This window comes from Corvus cornix, chromosome 2 (genome assembly GCF_000738735.6).
Source record: "Corvus cornix cornix isolate S_Up_H32 chromosome 2, ASM73873v5, whole genome shotgun sequence".
NCBI classification, from domain to species: Eukaryota; Metazoa; Chordata; class Aves; order Passeriformes; family Corvidae; genus Corvus; species Corvus cornix.
In genome coordinates, this window is record NC_046333.1 from 138,178,944 (window position 1) to 138,201,299 (window position 22,356).

The 22,356-nt window shown below is 32.3% G+C and overlaps 1 protein-coding gene across 3 annotated transcripts in view; it reads right to left on the minus strand.

Annotated features, from left to right (window-relative positions):
- Nucleotides 1–22,356, minus strand: part of CSMD3 (CUB and Sushi multiple domains 3) — a 613,513-nt gene that overhangs the window by 202,313 nt on the left and 388,844 nt on the right. For all 3 annotated transcript variants that reach the window (XM_010404839.4, XM_010404843.4, XM_010404841.4), the window contains 5 exons: nt 13,693–13,862; nt 5,612–5,768; nt 2,133–2,324; nt 1,249–1,375; nt 501–703 (listed from right to left, as the gene is read on the minus strand). In XM_010404839.4, coding sequence (XP_010403141.2) covers nt 501–703; nt 1,249–1,375; nt 2,133–2,324; nt 5,612–5,768; nt 13,693–13,862 — 849 coding nt within the window. The remainder of the gene's footprint in view (nt 1–500; nt 704–1,248; nt 1,376–2,132; nt 2,325–5,611; nt 5,769–13,692; nt 13,863–22,356) is intronic.

Below are 22,356 nucleotides of genomic sequence, written 5' to 3' on the forward strand. Positions count from 1 at the left end.
ACAGTTAGGCAACTGTTTAGATTTGTCATCCTGCTGCCTGTAATAAGATGATACAGCACTAGAAGGCAAAAGGGAGAAAGACAGTGCTGTTCCTGTAGAGCTCTTTTCTGTTTCATCCTATAAACCACAACAGAAATAAAAACTCCCCACAGATGTCCCTGAAAGCAGAAACTTACTGATTAGAAAAGGATGGAGCTTTTAACATGCCTACACCACCTCCTTTGTGAAAAACAGTAATCATAATTATAAGCATTCTGGCACTGCCCCAGCTGCCCTTGAAACAAAGCCAAAACTAGCAAAGAACATGATATTTTATTGGGTTTTCTTGTTTATTTGTTTGTTTAAGATAAAGATATCGCATTACAACAAATCTGTAGGTCTATGCCAATTCTTTCCCTAAAAACATCAGAAATGTTGTCGCTGATTTCAAGTGTTTCCAGCACTACAATTATCTGTGAATGAACTATCTCATAAAATAAATAAAAAATTAATCAACTTACTTGAAAACTGTATGGCGAATCCAGATTTACTGATATAAAAATCTGTGTCAAACTGGATAGTTACTATGTTGAGTGTACTGTGAATGCCTTCAGGAATAAGGGAGCCACTAATTTCTTTGAGCAACATCTCATTCTCAGGTGGACCATCCCAAACTCGAAGAATGTCATGGGATGCCTCAGTATCAAAAGCAAGAAATTGGAGGCTGAAAGAACACCATGATTTTATTGTCAGCTTTCATATTACTCAACAACGTAACTTTAACAGCAAAACTAAACAAACAACAGAAAAAAGCAAATAAAATTTAACTTCAAAGGGTAATTTTCTATAATGTTGCACACATTTATCTTTAATGCATGAAAGCCCAATACTGAAATGAATTTGAAAGAAAAAAATCTTACAATAATTGAATTTGTACACCATGAAGTAATGTATTACTTTAGCCATTCAAATAATCTATAAGCATCTACACAATATTTTCAGAAAATAGTTTCAGTTTTCCTAAGACAATATTATGTATCACATTCCCATCAAAGCAAATTAACTAAAAAGAACTGCTAAAGGTTGTGTTGGTTCACATTTTTTTTCATATAGTCTTTCACTAAAGAGTTCTGTGCCTCCAGCATTTCACAAAAATATAACCAATTTTAAAGCTCAATCTTCTGTAGATATGCTTTTTTTGCACTGGAATAATATTTGGTTGTTATAGTAAAAGACATTTGTTAAAATTGTAAGATTCATTTTCAGTACCTGACAATATTTCCTGGATCTACTTCAATCACCCACATGCAATGCAGATTGTTGTCATAGGGAAAAGGATAGCCAGGAGATAAGATTCTTCCTGATGACTCTCCTTTAAACCGTCCTCCACATTCAGCTAATAAAAAACAACATTATGGAATGATTTTCCAGCTAATCATCTGAGCAATCAATTTATACATCTACTCTTTTGTTGAACAGGTATTGGTCAATAAAACTGACCATATACCATAATATTGTAAAGCAGTGTATAAGGACTGCATTCCACTCCTTGCTTCACCTACTTACTCAATGCCAATTTCCTTTCAATGAAGACAAAAAAGAAAGAAAGCTACTATAATATTTAAGTCTTGTCTTCTTTTCACTCTCCTATGGTAATAATTGTTCCTGTAAGTAGCTGCAAAACTTAGGAAGTTAATATTGTAAAAAAACAGGAGTGACAAAAATACAAAATAACTTTATATCTCTTTATATTTTAAATTTCATATATTTTCTTTAATCTATTTCATGTAAGTATACTAAATTTTTCTAGCTTATTTATATATAAGTAAAAAAAAATACTAGTTTTACAATGCCTTTCTGATTAAACTGTCTTTTTATGTTGATTATTTGCTGACATTAACAGGATTTTCATGTATTAGGACTTTCAGTATTCACAAATGTTTAATAATTACTATTTTTTAACCTAAAAAGGAAACACCAATCAGATAAACTTAGATGAGATCTATGCAGAAAGAACTATAAATGCCTGTGTAAATTGATCTGTAAATAGATCATACACATCAGATTTTACATAGATCTAATAACCCTTACTTTTTTTTCTTTCTTGCATTCAAAAAGTAAGTAAAGAAATAAAAAAAATATGAGTGTAATACCAATGCATGATGGTAGAGGATAGTCCCATGCCCTTCTTTCCCCAGTCATACACTTTAGAAGGCTACTTCCGTGGAGTGTGTAACCTGGATTGCATCCATAAATTATAGTACTTCCAGCAAAATGACCTTGGTCACTGATTTTATATCCAAACTGTGGCACACCAGGGTCCTCACAATGTGACAGCTCAAAACCTGTGGGAAGAATAAAATGTTGTATTTACAAAATCAAACAGAAAAATACATTAATGGCATTCAGATTTTCTGGTTTTCAGTGGAAATCAGTCATTTTCAAACTACATGTAACAACACCTTTAGGATTTCTTCTCTGTTTTTAAGCAGTCTAAGTAGGATAACTGCCAATACATCTTTCTTAGAGCATGACCAAGCTGTGTTATTAATTCAATTTTCCTAAGAGTTCAATTAAAGACAGAAAAAAAATCATTCTAATTATCAATAAGTTTTAAAATGTTATGATAACTTAAAATCGGGCAGGTAAAGGGACTGTCCATTTACTTGTGAATAGACATTTAAAGGCTCATAAACAAAACTTAACAGCAGATTTCTCATTATTTTTCATAGTAACAACGACAGCGCAATAGCACCAGTGGCACCAAAGAAAAACTGCAATTTTCATCAATCCCTACCCTAATCTTTTGTTCAGTAGTTCATAAATTTAAGAACTACATTCAGGAATTCAAGACAATGATGATACAGAGAATTCAAGCCAAACAGCTGGGACATTTTTGAGACTTAGGAGACATGAAGCAAGAAGAAAACAAAATATCAATGCATTATATGGAAACAGGGAGGTATACTAACAAATGAGGAAACATAAACCACAATTTGGGAGAAAAATTTTCTATTCCAAATCAAGTTTTCTGTTATTAACTGTGAAGCAACTCAAAACCTTGTTTTGTTCAAAACCAAATACTTTTACCAATATCATGCAGCTTAGAATGCTTGTAGGCAAAAAAAAAGAGACTTTGCATCAGATTGCTATTCCTATACATAGGTAATATGGGAGGAAATGAAGGGGTTTTCATGTCTGCTTTGTTCAACAAATCATTCACACAGTATGTGGCCATCTGGTCAACAGTTGGTAGCCTTTCACAATCTCTCCTCAGATGCTTCATTACTATTCTTGATTGAAAAAAAGATTATTTTATTTTACAGGCAAAATGCTTGCAAATGCATTGTAAACGTTGGATAAGGCTGCTCATGTAAGGGGGAAAAAAACCATGTCAAATGCTGTATCTTTCAGGTTCTTCCTTCAGCTCATTTCATATGTGACTGAACATGTCTCACCTTTTGAAGAGCCTCCAAAACCTCTGAGCTGAACTTTTCTCATTCCTAAACTATGGTTTCTTAGTACAGTGTGTGCTGCAGAACCTCTGAAAGACATTAAAGTGAGTCCCAGATGAAGAACCATTTTTGATAATGCTGGTCTGGACACTTATTGACCAGCTAGAATTTCCTGTCTTCTGAGACAACTTCTGACCACAATGTGAAAAGAAGTTCAGATCTGCCTTGATCCCTGAGATGTCCTCATTTCTGGACAGCCTCCTTACAGACACAGAACCCAAGTCAGCTTTTTAACTGATGACCTCCCTCTTGAGGGGGAACACGTAACTCCAATGCCTAACCATGGGAACTAGCAGCATTTTTGCTGCCCTAACTGGGTGTGACCAGAGCAGGCAGAGGGCAGAGTGCTTCAGCCAGGGCATGGTGAGGCAGTTTGTGCAGGAGGGCACACAGGGAGAACACCTCTTTGAAGGGTGAAGCTTCCACTGGCCCAGTAGAGAGACTTGAAGTCCTCATAACTCAGCAAAGGAGCACCGGTTTTTGACCATCTGTAGAGCTCAAGGGTGCTCATCCAACCTGACCCTCAAGGCAGGATGGTGGGCACTCCTCTGAGCAAAGACGGCATCTCTGACTGGGAGGTCTGCACTATCTATCCTGGCCGATGGATCCACCCAGACAGAGCTCAGATTGCGCTCTTTCCTTGTATCCAATCTAAACATACCCTCTTTCAGTTTAAGGCCAGCACCCCTTGTCCTATTACTACATTGTCCTTATAAAGAGTACCTCTCTATCTTTCTTGTAGGCTCCCTTTAGGCACTCCCTTTAGGTCCTATGAGGAGCCTTATTTTTTTCCAGGCTGAACAGCCCCAACTCTCTCAGCCTTTCTTAATAGGAGAGGTGCTCCAGGACTCTGATCCTCTTTGTGGCCTTCATCTGGACTTAGTATTTTTCTTCCAATTTTACCAATATCAACAAAAGAAGATCCATCACTGTTCAGGCTAAGAATTCTTCAGGCTAGGAAAGTGTAGTCCAATATGAATATCTCAAAAGACAGGAAATATTACTGATAAGGTTCAAGTGCTGGGCTTGGATGTACCTACATAAATAAGAAAAATTACTTACCTTGACACCTACTACAATAGTAACACAGCACTGAAAGTCCTATCTTTAATCATAGGGTACAGTCCTATTCTAGCACATGCTATTACAGAGTATAATTATGCAATTTTCACCTGGAAAATAATTACATACTCTTTTATTATCTTGAAATATTTTCCTTTCCTTCTGCAAGAATTACGTTATTTTTTAATTAGAATTAATTTTAAAAACCTTATGTCTAGTTTTTAAAAGAACAATTTTTGAACAGGTGAAAAAGGAGTGATTTGAGTACACGGACAAAAAAAACCCTGTTGATAGCTGCATTGCAGAATTACCTTATAACAGTGTCCTGCTTGATAAAAATTAGTTCTACGTAATAATTCAGTGATGATGAAATAATTATACACTAAAAAAGTCATATACGCTACGTGTCAATAGTCATGTGCTACAATTTTCAGAACCTGACACTTGGTAAATAAAAGTATATAGCTGCTTCCATATACCCTCTAAGCCAGGGATCAGAACCAGTTTTTCTTCTCCTCATCTTTATAGTTTAAGTCCACATATAGGTTTTTGTTAAGAACCTTTCTTTATCACTTTGGTTCCAAATTGGATTATTCTGAAAAATAATCCTAGCTCAGAAACAAAAGCAAACTAACTATCAAAGATGAGTCTTAAGAAGGAAAATTTCCTTTACTTATGAATTATCTTCATGAAGCATTGTTCTTTGGTTGCACTTTTTAAACTACTCACATGCTTCAATATTTTTATGTGCTAAAACAATCAACTGAAATTTACCCTGTTTTTTCTTATGCTTTCCAAAATTGAAAAATAACCCTCTAGAAAAACAAGAGTGATTTACGTACCAGATTAAAGAAATGACTGTTAAAGCCAGGTTTCAGTGTTCTGTGTGTTTTGGGTTTTTTGAGGTACAGCTATGAAAGTATACTCTTTTGATGAGTGATTTGCTCTGAATTTCTTCCATATTTGTCATTTAACTGCATTTTTATCTTATGAGAGAATAATTTTCATTCCTTTAAAAGCATAAATCTATTCCTACTGTTTTCTCAAATACTTACTGGTATACACAAGTTGAAAACCTTCATCAGTGCCCTCCACGTCCGAGTTAAATTCCAACCATAAATGATTTGAAGTGCTACTTAGTGTCAGGCCTCTTAATGATGCCCCAGTATATGCTCCCAGCAGGTGAGCAGTGTTGTCTTTGCCATCATAGATCTGTAAAAAATTTGAGTTTTACAGTTAGGAAGAAAGAAAAAAAGATACATTTTATTTACAAAACAATTCTGTGCATTTGCATTAAGAGGGCAAACAGCTCTGCCAGGGGAGATCTTTGCCAGTCAACCTGAAGTACTATTTAGATATACTATTTGCCTCCCTTGACTTAAATTGACTTCAGTTTGGTGATTTTTCAAATGCAGTTTAAAATATATCAATTCAATTTTTACAAAACAATAGAAGTGGGCAGCTCAGTTTTTTTTAGATCTCTGTGTTTTCTCTTTCACTGTCAGTATTGTAATGCTATCAGTGAACACCTATAATGTGTATCTGCCCCAAGTCTGAGGTGACATAACAGAAAATCTCACATATCCCCAATTTTGTCCTCTTAAATAAACCTGTGGTAGCTTTTTATCATGTGAAGACAGGTTAAAATATAACTGTGAAGTAAAAAGAGACTAGGAAATAAATTTAACAACTGCTTCCATAAATTGAAAGAGTAATGTAATCTATATGTAAATCATAGTACAGAATTTTTATTTTTCTTCGAGTATTGTTCTTTTCCTTCTATCAGAATACTAAATATGTCGAACAATCTTCCAATAATTCTCAGGAAATTTCCCTAAAAATCTGGTTGCTTTAAAACACCAAAGGTTGTTGTATTCCTGTAATTCCTAAAGAAACCCCCTAAAATTTAATGATAATTGCTCATCCAAACATTATTTCCTGTAGGATTTATTTAACTATATTTAATATATATATAATATATATATATATAAATATATATTCTATATATATAATATATATATTATATATAATATATATAATATAAATATATAATATAATATAGATTATATAGATTATATATATATTATATATAATAAATATATTTAAACTAATATTTAACTAAAACTTTGATTAATGTGGTTTATGAAAAATTTCGCTTGCAAATCAGTAAATTGACCTGTGAATAATTTTCGAATTGCAGTAAAGGGAGATTATAAAGCCTTATTAAAGTATACAGAATTGTCTGCAGTTCTCAATTCTATTGTAATTCTATTAATTACAAATGTAATTAAAGCTTTCATTTTTAGACAGGAATTTTCATCAGAATGAAATCAAAACAAATACATCAGCAATAGTAGTAAGGCAACAAAGTAAATGTGAAGTATTATGATGCCTGTTCCCCATCTGTAAGAATGAGTTACACACCTAAATCCTATTTTCCAGAAATCCTCATGTCTCCAGTAATAACACAGACTTTACATTTAATGATATGCTGAAATAAAACAAGTAAGTGACTTCTAGCTATCTGTAATGAGTACAGCAGTTTAAGATGCACAACAAGATGACTTGACATAATTCCTTGGTTTTTACTGACACAACAAATAAATTACACACAAATTTAGATTTAAAAGCCGATGTCCTTATATGGAGTAAAAGGAAAAAATCAGAGAAGAAGAAAAAAAGTGCAATTAATGCATATCAACTAAAATATAATTTCAAGATATATATATATAGCAGTATTAAAATAGATGTCTTATCTTTTTAAAAAACTCCTTTAAAATGATACTGAGATCATAAAACAAGCCAGAAACAGAAAAAAAAATCCCAAAACTAACCACAAAACAAGAAAAAAAACCCCAAAACTAAATCCAAATAAAAAACCCCACCCAATCTAGAAAATTAATTCTGAAATGCACTTAATTTTGTTTTAGCAACTGTAAGGAAAATATCCATTTCAGGAGAATTACTGCTATGCAGAAGAGATATTTACATCATGACAGACTTAAACAAAACCCAGCTTGAATCCTTTTATAATTAATAATAACCAAGGATTCAGGATTTATTTTATTTTTAAAAACTAGATAAGAGTAAACCATTTTCTTCTATGTGTGTATTGCTAATACCTAACCAAAGAAAGCTGTTAATAAGTTATACCAGCTATTCTCAATGTCTCACCAAAACTTTGAATAAACCATGTCATGATACCAATTTTCTTCAGGTTAGATTTCCCCACACACCCTTTATTGCCAATTTTGTTAGATGTCCAAACACATTAGTCCGCTTTCACATTATTCCACTCTCATTAGTTAATACTCATTCTATTTCATGGGCTAACTAGCTGTCACACTGTACAATATTTTTAAGCCTATATAATTTCTATGAAGGAACAGAATTTAAAGTATCTAACACTTCTGAAACTAATTCATTTGAGTAGGAGAAGTGCATTTAGCTGAGGCAGGATTTTGATTCATTTAAACACTAAATTGAATTATTTTTTCTTTTGGTTGCTGTCTTTCAGACATTCAAAGTACCCCTCTTCTTAAGACACTGGGGTCTCCCTTAGGACAATAAATTAATGCATTTTTTTGTAGTGTAACTCAATTTAAGTCACATTTTCATTTCTGTGCTGCATTTGAGTTAATAGGAAAAAACCCGGATATTTTTAGAATCATTTAAAGTATACGATTTAACTTGCCAATAAAGTGGTAGGAGACCCTTCTGAGATTTGCAGAATCAACATTTTCTTTCTAACCTTGTTAAATTAGGTGGGAGATAATGATTTTGAATGAGTTAGTAATTCAGCTGTATAGTTTTTTTGGAAGGTAATATTATATGCGAATTAAGGTAGCACAATTAGCTTATTTTTAATATACAAATATATTTTCTTATAGGCCTTGCCAGCACATCTAGATTTAAGTCACTTGGGTGATAAAAGTAATTCCAAGAATAATCATTTTAAAAACACTATTTGGTTGGATATATTTTTCTTAAAGACATCGTGTAACATTAGTTCAAAGATAATTGGTTCATGACTGGATAATGCCTAGATATGCCAGTAACAAACTATTTAGAAAACAGAGGTCCATCTTTATTACTTTTTCTATGGCCCAATACTTTAAATGATTAATTCATAAAGAAAAACAAAGGCACAGAAAGTTGAGTTAATGTGCTTCATACCACAGTAATATATAGAAATATTATAGGGTAGGATGCTAATAGTGAACACTCTACCTAAATATTTCAACTAATAGAAGTTATATTCCATTTTTGAAGGAAGCGTTGTTTGCATTTACAGTTAGAGAGCAAAGAAAATTTGCTAATCTCTTAAGTGGCTCCATTATTAACAAATTTTAGATGGAAATTAATGCCTTTTCTTCTGCTAATTTATTTGACTATATAAAATTTTACCAAGAGAGTATCATAACTGAATGTGTAAAATTTGTGCATTTTAATCAAGCTATTTTTGAGATTTTTCATTGAAACATAAAAGGCATATGGATATAAAGATCTGTTCCTTTATAAAGAGAAGAAATAACATAAAATCAGCAGCTCAGAACTGAGGCTGTCAACACCCTGTCAAATGTATATCACATGCGAATAGAAGCACTAATATAAAGACAGAAAAGGGTCCATATGTTTTGGGGGTTTTTTTGTCCCCTACATTTATTACCTTTTTCTAAGTGTTATATTCAGGATGACATTGCTAAAAGTATTATTATTACAAACATGAAGATTCTTAAGAAACAAATTAGCAAAAAGGTCCAAACATCACATCCCTTCAAAGTCTTTGTCCAAAACCCTCAAAAACTGAATCATGTATACACATTTATAATCTGGCTCATAGAGGAGACAATGAAAAAATGCAGTAAAACTGAATCCTCTATATTTGGCAGGAGCACAAACAGTGCTGAGCCAAGCAGAGGCGAAGGGAACCCTGAGTGTCAGTTCTGTTTGCTGACACACTGTTACCTGCTAGTTGCTGCAGTGAGTGCTTTAGTAAAAGGAAAAAGAAAGATTGCTTGATTGCATTATTAAAAATAATTCTTAAATCAGTTTTTTCCACATAGGTGCAATATCACTGACCACAGCAGCTCTCACGCTACATAAAGCCAAGTAGATAGTTTACTACAAAAGAGAACTAAGATCCCCAGAAACAACTGATGTTCTTTTTCTATCTCAGTCCTTTTCATATTTGGTGTTCCTCTCTCTTGTGTTTTAGGTTTACCTAATGAAAACTGTCTGCAGAATTTTGGAGGTGGTTTGTTTTTTTTTTTTATTTAAACATTACCAGAAAACCACCCATTAATTAGTACCATGCATAGGTACATTTTTATTTATGCTGAAATCTACTTAAAATAAAGAAAACAATCATATTAGCCTTGTTCAAGTTTCAATTTTAATAAAAGTGCCTCTCCCCTAAATTAGAAAGTATATTAAAATATCTCTGATATAAAAGAATATTTTCTACATTCAACACATTTCAACACAAATAACATGTTCACCACTGTCAATGGACTATTCAGGCGAGCAGAAAAATGGCAACTCTGTTCTTTCTGTGTATATCTCAAGCATTTGCATACAGCTAGCAGAGACTAGAGAGTTTACAAGCAAAATTGGGGATGGAGATAAAAGCAAGGAACAAAAACCAGCTAGCAATATTTTCATACTTTGGAAAAAATGCATTATTTATCTTTGCCTCCCACATAGGTAGATTACTCTAAAAATACTGAATTCTGGAAATATAGTGCACAAACTCAGTTATCAGTACAGTTGCAAAGAAGGAAGCAAGTGTTACAGAGTTTCTGAGATTAACATTAAATGGATTAGCCTGTAGTGATTATACAGATCCTAAATTCTTCATATGTCTTCATATAACTTTCAGAAATATTAAAACAAGATGTGGCACTGTCAAGAGCAGCTTATATCCCAACACACACACACACACAAAAAAAAAAAGTAGAGATATTTACATATTTGTTACAGTTTCTAATAAAACACCAAAAGAACTGCACCGTTAATGTAAGTCGCCAGAGCAGTTACATTAAAAAGAGAACAAGAGAATTGCATGCTAAATGAAGCAAATGAAAAACAAATTATATACTCTGAAACCTCAGTTCTATACCAGTTCAGAAGTGATAAAAGGGAACTCCTCCTTCTCTGCCCCTGGAGTAATAGTAAGGGTGGTGATTTACTTGTGTTAAATATGCTGTTTCTCCCTAATGCTGTATTCCCAGCACAGCTGTTTCATTGTTTCAATCACAGTGCTTGTCAGATATAAATGTCATCCATGGTCAGTTAATTCAAGTAGCAAGCAGCAGACCTCATGATGTCATTAAAGAGCTTGTCAAAATTTTATTAGAATACTCAGTCTAATCACTTTGAATGGAATTTTAGCTGCATACCTCTAGTAATCTAAAAATCCTAGCTGCAAGAAAAAGTACCACAAAGTACATGACTAACTTCTTTGCCAGCATTTTCATCCCTCACTTCTGATGAAAAGAGATGGATTATCCAAGCAAAGTTCGTCACTGAAAACCTGAGCTTTAGCCATGAAATATTATGGAGTTACTTAATTTGCGTTTGGGGAAGGAAGACCTCTCTAGAAGCTGGTGTTTTAAGTATCTTGATTTTAAAATGGGGACTCCTATACCCTCCCTAGTTCACAGTTGATGGGGAACTGTGTATTCACTATATGTCACTTGGCCGTTTTCTGTAAGACAGGATGATTTTTTTTTTTTAAACATAAGTTCCTTCCAGTTACAAAGTAGATATACATATTAGGTTAAAAGCATTTGTTGACTATTACTGATTTATTTAAGACTAAAGTACAACCCTAATGTCCTATTCCTGTAGCCAGAAGCTTATTCTCCACAATCAGAAAAACAGGCAAATTAAGCAGTATTTTCACTTTTTTAGAGTAGAATAAAAATAGGGATCAACAGACAACTTCACACCTGATTCCATGAGGAAAGTTTGGGTTGTGTGACTGCTAATGTATTTCCTGAAAAAATTCCTTTATCAAATGAACACATGAAAAAAGAGTGGACAGAATTAAGACTTAAGTTTGTGAGAACCTCAGCTAAGAAAGGAGGCAGGAAAAGACATGGAGGGTTCCAAAGATATTTCTTCCCACAATTGTAAAGGTTGAGTGCCTCTGTCTCACTATGATGCCAGATAGACTGAAAAAAGAGACAACCATAATCAAGAATACCTCTTACCTTTTTTTTTTTTTTTTTTAATAGATCAGGAGGAACTCCAGCTCCTTATTATAATTCAAGGCTGCTGGCTTGAAAAACAAACACTCTAATTACACAATACTAGCTTCATTTAAAAAACACACCTGCAAAATACAGCAAATGTGTCTGTAAATGTACTGACATTTACAGCTGAGTGGTGGCCTTCCTCTATTTATAATTAATTTTGCGTTACTCTTGATTTCACATTGAGTAGCAGTATTAAAGCAGAATTTTCTTCTCTAAGTTTCTGAGCTAATATTGTCTTGTTAAACTTAAACATCTGAAGTGCATATGGTTCAAATGGAACTTGGAAAGTCGTAAGTGTATAGATCTTTCCAAATATGTACATTAAATAATTAAAAAAAGAAAAAGAAGAAAAATTTGAATTGCTTTATATTTATGTTCATTTATATTTATCTAACTGCACATAACTGTAGCTCCCTTCCTACAGTGGTATGATTTAAATTAAGATAATAGAGCTGAATGGTTTCAATCAAAAAAGTCTTGAGAAAAATCTAGCCATATGCTTTTATTGGTTAATAGTTCCTTGAGCGAATGGTTTGGTTGGTTCATTGGTTGGTTTGAGGGTTTTTTCCATATTACTTACATGTTAATGCATACTGATCAACTTTCAAATAAAATCTTTCAAAATTAATTAAGGTAACAATTAAAAGGCATCTACTTGGTTCTGAAATAAGCAACAAGTTCAATTTAAAATTGATACCCTGGGCATTCTGGGTATCTATTACCTTTGGTTTATTTTTCTTTGCTTGTGTTTTGCTTTAAGAAGAGCATATTATAACTTTTTTCTTCTTGCTGCCTGATTTCATCTTACATTAGTTGTTTAGGTCTGCTTATATTTTAGGTATAATTTGCCCCTTTTGAAAAAGCTTGTATCTGACAACTAATGACAGAAATCCTACCCTAATGTACAGATGGCTACAGTTAGATGAGATAAACCCCGGTATGAATCACAGTTGTTTCTTAGAAATATATATTTCCATAATCCTTCTCATTTAATAAGTACATGGAAGAATATGGCAGAAAAACTTATAAAAATCAAATGTGATTGGCATAGTACCTCTTGTTCCTTTGATTTCACAGAGGCAAACTTAATTAAATTACAAATTCTGAACAATTGGACAATTATTTAATCACGGATAACTTATTGCATTGGTGTGCTATTGCAGATGGGATGTGCAAAAAGGCACCCTGATCAACATCAGCTTTAAATGTGTAGCTGGCTAAGTAATACATGCAGCTGGAACTGTACTTTTTGGAGTACAGTAATAAAACATATGAACAAATCAAAGGGTGAAATCGCTCTATAAAACTCTGCTAGGTTCTAGTATCCTTCTTTCCCCTTTGTGGTTTCTTTTTTCAATGCAAAAATTCTATTCACATGCAATTGCTGTGATTACCATTTTGCAGATGTTATATACCACACCAGATTAAAGTAATTTAAAGTATAAACCTTATGTACAGAAGGCAATATGTAGACAGTGTTAAATTAAAGTTATGGGTGTTATGTTTTATTATGTTTAGATCACAGCTCAAGATATGAAGATACTGAGTAAGTAAACAAATCAAAAGATGTAACTGATGAATATTTAACACTAAAACTTGAATAAAAATAACCATTATGGCAACATTTCTTTTATTATTTCAACCTCTTTTTTAATTTTCTCTGGTCAGAAAAAAATGCACTAAGAAACAGATTATAGAGGTACCTGAGAGTGCCTAATTTTGAACGTTTTAAAATGGAACAAATTTAGTAACATATTTTCTAAGAGATGCTTGAAATCCACTTACCTGGTACTGTAGTATTGCAGACAGATAAACCTCAATGATGTGAGGTGGTACAAGCTCAGAAATAACAAATAAGTTACATGAATACATACCTTAAGAACATCTCCTTGGGCTAAGTGAAATGTTCTGGCAGAAATATTGATTCCTTTCCCTGCTTGTACCTGAATGCTATAAATACATTCATGGTTGTTTTCATAATTAAGAGGATAATTGGGGGACAATAAGATTCCTTCATTATTTGTCGTGGAGGCTCCACATTCAGCTGCAATTAAAAAAAAATGTTAAGGCATATTTTAATAGAACACCTAAATACTTTTAGTAATGGTGATAATGGTAATGTTAATATAACCTAGTTTAACATTATTAATGTTTATTAATATCTAAAATCTAATTTTAAGTATACAATCATGACAGTGATTGGAGGCTGCAAGAGTATTTCTAAATTTCAATACTTTAATAAAAGTATGTCAAAAAATTTAGAGAGTTAAAATCATATTAATGACACATTTCATAATGGTATTGTTTTAAAGGATCTTCCTTGAATTTTGGTGTATTGGTTTTAACTTCTCCAACACTGAAATTCATAAAGACTTGCAAATTAAATGAAAGTAAAAGAATTCTATAAATTTATATGCGTATTTATTTATATATACATGCACATGCATAAATATATATATATGTAGATACATGCATTTTCACATAGATTAATGATTCTTTTTCCCTCAGATATTATTTAACCATGATAACCAACATAGTCAATCATGTAAATTACAGTAGAAAAATAGTTATGTTACATCTACCAGGTAAATATAGAAAAAACCAATTTCAATAACATAAAAGAAGAAAAACATAACTCCTGGAGGAAAAAAAAAAGTGAATTAAATTGGTTTAAGATTAAGACTTAAAAATATAAATAAGTATTTTCAAATAATACTATTATTTCAAGAAGTAAGCCTTATAATTCAAGATTTTGGCAATTCATTTAATCATCAACAAAAGCCTGGAAATATAAAACACTTTTGACAATGCTTCATTAGTCATTATTAACTAACTTTCACTTCCTATCATATATTGGACTATATGCATAATTTTAATTAAGTAACTTTTAGCCTTTAGTTACCAGGTATTTTAAATAGACACTAAGAAACTTTTATAATCCTTTGCTTCCCTTTTTATTTAGTCTTGATATGTGGCCATTATAGTGAAAGTACAAGAGTATTTCCTCTCTTTTTAACAGATTTAGATTAATTTTAAATTTAACTGTAACACTAAATTTTCTGGTTTTATGGTTGTTTTCAGGATTATTTCAATATTTTTGCCACTTATTTTACCCAGTCTCATGAGAATGCATCTCATTTATTTTAACCTGGGAATTTAACTGATTTATAATTTCACAGAGTAAGTAATGTTGTTCTGCAAAACTATGCAATAATCTTAATAGTTTGAAAAGATGCTTAAGCAAACTACAGTATCTATTCTAAAAGCTTTTAATTTTTATTAACATTATTATAATTCCCACCCCAGACTTGTTTGAGCAACATTCAGGATATTGGAATATATATTTTGTATATGAGATTTGGACAGCAATGACAAAAAAAAAGCCCAACTTGATTAACTACCCTTTCTGTATGCAGCTAAAGCAGACATTGCACAGAAAGCCAAATAAGGCACAGAACAAAGAACAAATGCTTGATGACTACATCTAATTCACTGATATGGAACAAGTACCCAAATAATTCAGGTGATATTATTTTGTACTGGAATAGCTGGATACACTTAATCTAGGCAAAAGTGGAAAACCTTTTAGTCCACATGATCACATCTATCCTTTTATTGCACTCTCAAGTAAATGGGTATTTGCTATTTCAAAGATGCATAGGTCACTTTGAATTACAACAGAAAGGAGTAAGATGATCATAATTTCAAGACTGTGAGATATCCTTTCCCATTCCAGAGAGATAAAAAAGCCAAAAGGCACAAGGTAATTATGGTATTAGGTTTATCCATCAACTCTGGGTTATGTCAGAAATATAATTCAAAGCAATTTTTTTAAAATCTGAGCACAGAAGTCAGCTAACTGTTAGGACATTTTTAACTACTGTTTTAGAATCAGGCTAAGTTTTCTGTTAAAAAGAAGGAAACTTTTTATGTCATCATATTTATCAATATGACTTTCTGAATTTAGAGAGAGAATATTGTGTTCCAAGTTGTGGATGTCCCATCCCTGGAAGTGTTCAAAGTCAGGTTGAATGAGGCTTTGAGCAACCTGATTGAGTCAAAAATGTTCCCGCCTATGGTAGACAGATGTACTACATGATCTTTACAGGTTCCTTCCAACCCAAACCATTATGTGGTTTTTTTGTGTCTTGTGTTAGCAGACAAGAAAGCTAGTTTAGCAACAGCAGGATCGAAAACCACAGTATAATAGAATTTCTCCCATTGCATCATCACAGTTCCATGGAGGCACACAGTCCAGCCTACAACAGCTGCTTCTTTTGTACACTTGTCAGAGGAATTCTGACAAAATCAACTGTTAGTTCCTGGCTTCTCTCCTTGCCTCCTGTCAGTGCAAATTATGTCTTAAAAAGCCACAACAGAACAACTAACCACAAAGTATCAAGCACATACTCACAGAAAAACAGGAGTTAGGATTATATTTCTGAACAAGTGCTAAATCAAACTGGGAAGGTCCACGATTAATATTGTAAGGTGTTCCAAACTGCAGCATAGATAGTTCTATCTGACAATCTCCACTCCTATCTATAAACATGAATAGGTGGCTGCATTTTTTAAAATCACATGGAACTTCATGGAACTTACAGTTTCCTTCTATTCTATAATTAATACTAGAGCAAAAATAAGGAGAGACCCTAATCGTTCTATTTGCATTTAAGTGCTGAGTAAAACAAGTGTCAGGAAAAGTAATGTAAATAGAGTTCTTAAGTTTAAAATAAATCCAAATATTAAACACATGCAATTTTTTCAAAGTGTTTGGAAAATAATTTTAAGGGGCATTATAGTGAGTAAAAGAGACTTAAAAGGAAAACCAGGATAAAATTAAGGGAATATGTGTAAATAGGGAAACATAGAACAGAAAAAAGAAGTGACAAAAGAGTATTTCAGAAGTAAAGGAAACATTACAGCAGATCAGAGAGTCTGTAGCCATTCTTTAAAGCATAATTAGAGCTGTTGTCAGAACTTACAAATATTTCTTTACTGAATTAATGTTTCATTTTAGTAATATTCCCTGTTCAAAAGAGATAAAAATCAGGTTGCTTTATTTATAAAGTTTTGTTCTTTAAAAAGCTCTACTTGTTTCAGCTGAAACCTAGAATCCACCCTACACACTTTTCTTGTAGGGAAAAAAAAAAGGAAAAATATTCCACATCCAGATATATTTTCACAAAGAGTTTAATTCAGCCTAATATAAAGTAGAAGGATGTAACAGTAAGTAAATTACTGAAGTGAATTACTGTTTCCAGACTTTGGCAGAAATAATAGATTCATTTCAGTATTAGAAAGGAAAATAAACAAAAACCTCAAAGGAAAAATAATGAAAAGTAAAACCTTCTATAACAAGATAATTACAATAAAAGATTGTTATGCTTTTGGCTATGAATGTGTGTTCATTGCACCTTTCCATAATAAAACAGATTAATTTTAACTGCTGTTTATTAGTGTATTTAAATTCTGTAATCAAGCAAAATGTCATTGTGATCTAACCAAGGAATGAAATTTATCAGTTTGAACCATTTGAATACACTTCTTCAATGAATTGAATAGCTTTAAAAAAATAATACAATAGGAGAATATTGCAATATTTCTCAACAATTTAGCTGATTAAATGCTCACCATAAATAATTATCAGTCAAAAAAACATGATGTGCTCCTACAGATCAAAATTCAGACAGAATGAAATTGTTTTCTTCAATACGATCTCACAGAATCAAAAGGTAAGCGCTACATCTAGCAGTTCTGTACTTTGAAAAGATGGTATCTCTTGGTTAGGTATCTCTTGTGTATTGCAACGGCTTGACTGGGCAAGTAAGCAGAAGCATTCTAGAAAGGATTTTATCTTTAAACAACTCTGTATTAGATTGTAAATCAACAGTTACTTCAGAAACTGTATCTAAATTCAGTGCTCAACAAAGGGTTTCTTATAAAGCCGTTTGTCTTCAGATGTTCTACCTCTTCAACTGAAGGCTAGCATAAACCAGAAAACAGACTCTTGTCAAAACAAGGCAGCAAAATGGACAATAACACAAAAATTCTGAAAGGATTAAGTGATCACTAGAGCTTTATTTCTGTGAATAATATGAGTTATAAGGTTATGACTAGTTTTCCAGGCAGTTTTTATATTCTGACAGGTTAAATACAGGGAACCCTATGCTGATGAAAAAAGTGAAAACATTGTCTTCTTGAATCAAGAGTAGTGGATTTTCCTTTTATTTTACATTGTTCCAAAATACAAGACTTCCTTTCATATAGACAAAAATGATTAACAGAAATTTCTTATTACGTATCTGCAATATATGTATCTACTTCCTATCTGATCTGAACATCAAAAGATTAATGTATCTATTTGTGTATTAAACTTATTTTCAATATATTTTGCAAATAATTTTTTGGCTGCTTTATGACTACATTATTTATGTTATAATGAAAGACAGTATTTCCAGATCTGGGAAGATCCTGTATTTATTTCTACATCAATGGCCAAATGGCCAATGGCCAAATACAAAAGAAATCTTTCTTAGAAAGAATTACTTACATTATTAATATTATTTTTCATAACTGATTGCTCCAGCTGACAAGAATGGGTAGGAGTCCCATATACTTTAAATAATGTGCTCCTGCATTGCAACTGATCAAAGGAGGATGAAGAAATAGCATGACAAATGAGCTTCTGCATTAACATTAACAGGGCAAATTGTATTAAAAACCCCACATTCTATATCAAGAGAATTTAAAGTACCAATGTGCATGATTTTCCTTTAAAATAACTTAATATTCTTTTAAAAAACACCACCACCAAAAATATCCCACAACATGAACAACCAAAAAAACTCCTCCACAAAATAACTAAGGAACTGCTAGAACTGTTGGAGCTTAGTAAAAATTTGCACATAGGGAACAGGGACAGTTAAAACTTGATGAAAAATATTAAAATACATAAGAAACATTAAGAAACTTCTTATCACATTATAATGCTATTATACTAACATGTGGTGAGACCTCAATGACTGTATTTTGCTTTTTTTAGGAATCCTCTCCTGAAGAAAATAACAGACATATAACATATTCACACGATAGAAGAAATATTTAAGAGAATAAATTTACTTCTGACAAACAGAAGAAAGTTTATGATTCATTTGTCCTGAGATGAATCAATGACGTTTAGAAGTGGATATCACAGCCCTTAAACTCAGAATTCATGCTGCCCAAACAGTCCACATATGAAAAGAAATCTCAAAGCTAGCAAAAGGACATTGTTTTCAAGCCAAATATATTAAAAGCAACCTTTATCTTTTATTTTATATATGCACAGAAATGAATGGAGCTATGCAGATGCAGCAAGACTAATGGCATATAGAGTAAGATGCGCAGAGGTAACTAATAGCTCTCCTGCTAACTAAGGAATTTACTACGGATATATCTGTGGTAGAACCTTCACTTCCTTGGCTCCATATTTATGCATATCCAGTGAACACTGAATTTATTTTTCTCTCATACAATATAACCTTTCAGACATTTCTGTCTGTTCTTGGTATTTTTTGAAAAGCACCTTAACTGAAGCTTGGCAAAGAAGCTACATCAGTGAACACCTTGGCAAAAATCTCTACCAGCAAAAATTAATGTACAGTATTACCTGAAAAGTATGCAACATGATATAAATTAATGAGTTTGCCTGTAGATTTTTTATGGTTTTTCTCTGTTTTTTAAAATTGCAAGGTGCATAGTTCCTTAAAAATCTGTAAGTCCAGGATTAGAGACTGTTTGGGATCTACTGACAAGAATGAACAGAAAATGTTAAAGTAGCACAGAAGAAAAAAATTTTAAAGTCAATGTCTTCCAGGGAAGGTTTAGCAGTCTGGAAAGAAATTGTATGTCCCTAAGAAAGGTAAAGGAAAAGACTTGACACAGTTGAGAAGCTATGAAGACACAGATTATTTTACATAGAAACAATTATAGTCTATAAACGACAGTTATAGTGAAAAGTAATACAATTTGGCTATTGGACAGCCTTATAAGGAAAGCAAAAACAAACTGGAAGAGGGCAGGGGAGATTAAAAAAAAAAAAGGCATAAGAAATCCTGGCATAATAGAGACAGCTTTCTACATTTCACTGAAAGGAAAAGCAATTCCAAGAAAGAAATGTGTGTGCTGAATATGAACACTGCATTTAGTTATATTTGAATATAGCATGAAAATAACCCATTAAACTAAGGAATTACAGTATTCTAATAGTTCTTTAACCATCTTCATTCCATTATTGATTATAAGAAAAGTTTAATTTTATCTATGTCACTATTTTTCCCTTTAAAGCAATAATAATTGCTCTTGTTTGTTCCTATCTGTAACACCGTTACAGGAAAATTCTTGTAAGCTATCTATGGCATTGAAAATTATAAAGAGAACTAGGCAAAGACATCTGATCTCCAAATGGATCAGAACATTTCAGAGGCACTATAACCCTATGAAAACAACTCCACATTCACAAACTTAAGATGATTCTTCTGCTCTGTATTACAAGCTGGAGACAAACCCCTAGCATATTAAGGAAAATGTTGATTCCTTAGGACCACCAGAGCTTAGAGTTTGCCTTTATAAAAAATCAAAAGTGAACAAGCATTCATACTTACTGTAGGTATTTTTTTAAGAAGTAATTACTTAGAGTCAAAAAGGCATTTTCTTTTCACTGTCCATGGAAATGTTCAAAGCAAGCAATTCAAAGATTATGGACTCTTTTCTGTCGTCATTAGATACATCCATTTATTACAACTTGTACTATTGGCTGTGTTGTAGTTACTTGGTAGCAACTCATACAGAGCGTTTTAGATTTGTTAACCGAAACAGTGTGGATAACACAGCAAAGTTTCAGTACCATCAAACAGTGCTTGCCCAGTGAGTGACTACAGACATTACCCCAAGAAGTACTGCATCATATGTTGTACAAAAAGTGGAAAATCTTTATGCTTTTTTAGAAAAATCCTTTATAAAAACTGTTCCAGGACAACATCAAGTGCAACTGAATTGGGATAATACCATCAGTTGAGAAATTCAGCTTTAAAAATAAAATATAAAAATATATTTTTTTGCTACTTGAACATTACTTTTCCATTTAATAATTCCTAATTTCAAAATTTCACTTTTTAAGTCTTAAGTCAAATTGTTTGAAAAAATAATATCTTCATAGATTGAATAATAACATTAATTAATAAATAACAAATATTAACCCATCTTCTAAATAAGAAAAGGAAAGTAGGCTTCTAATTCTCTGGCAAATTATTTGGTTTAGAATTATGATTGACTACTCTGTTTCAAGACCCAACACATTGGCCTTCATTGTATCCAGAAAGTGATGCTTGGCCTTCCATCAAACTTCTTCTACTTTATCTCTCTTTCTTGCATTTTATTCTTGTGTTGACAAGCTGAACACAAATTCTGTGTGCGGTGGTTAGCTCCCAATTGATGTTGTACATACGTGAAAGTGCACATGATATCAGGAGCACTAAATCTCATTAATCATTTTGACAAAAAAGCCAAATATGAGCAGCAGTAATGATACATAAATTTTGAATCTAATATAAGTGGTCAACAGCAATTTCTATTGTCTTGTTTGAATTTCATTATTATGACATATAAATTAAGCACAAGATTGACAAAGGCTGGATACTTACGAGGGGAAAATTTCTAATTAAGTCATTCTAGTTGAGACTATCTTTTATTTTCAAAAGTAATGAGAAAACATGTTGACTAGAAAAAAAAATATTCCTTATACAGCTTTTCTCTTTCCGCCCAACAAACAAACATAAATATTATTTTTCTATGTCATGAAAGCTATATAGCAACTTTTTTTTCATTTATGCTGCTGTGGAAGTTTCTTTTTGCTGATAATTTACCAATTCATTTTCAGTATATTAACGCTTCCAGAAATTTATTACTGAAATTTAACCTGTTTTCTCGACTGTGCACACATTCATTATTATTCTTATGGCTAAAAATTTATCAACCCCAACACAAAAATAACTTTTATTCATCCATTGCTCTGAATCATCTTCTAAAACACCTCTTCTGTAGGTACACATATAAATGTTGCTAATGTGTATGCTAAATTCGTAATTTTCCTTATACCAAGGTAGGCATAGGAGTGGTTTGGACCTAAAAACTTTGATACAGTAACTAACAACAAGTAAGAGGAAACACATGATCAATCCATACTTACTGTGCAATTAACATCCAAAAGACATTTATGTTTTACTAACATACAATTTAGTATGAAAAAATAAAATATTTTAAATGCACACTGATAGAGATGTTTTCATTTATAAACCTTTCCATACAGTACATACTCGTTAATACATTTCAGCAATATATACTCTTAAATAAAAATAATGCAGACACTTAAGTAACTGTCCTACTTTTTAGACATCTTACTGTTTAAACAGTTCTCAACAGGACTGAAAACCAAATAATTTAGAAAGAATTCAGCTCAATCAACATTCTTTAGCCATTTAAAGCTAAATTTCTAGTCA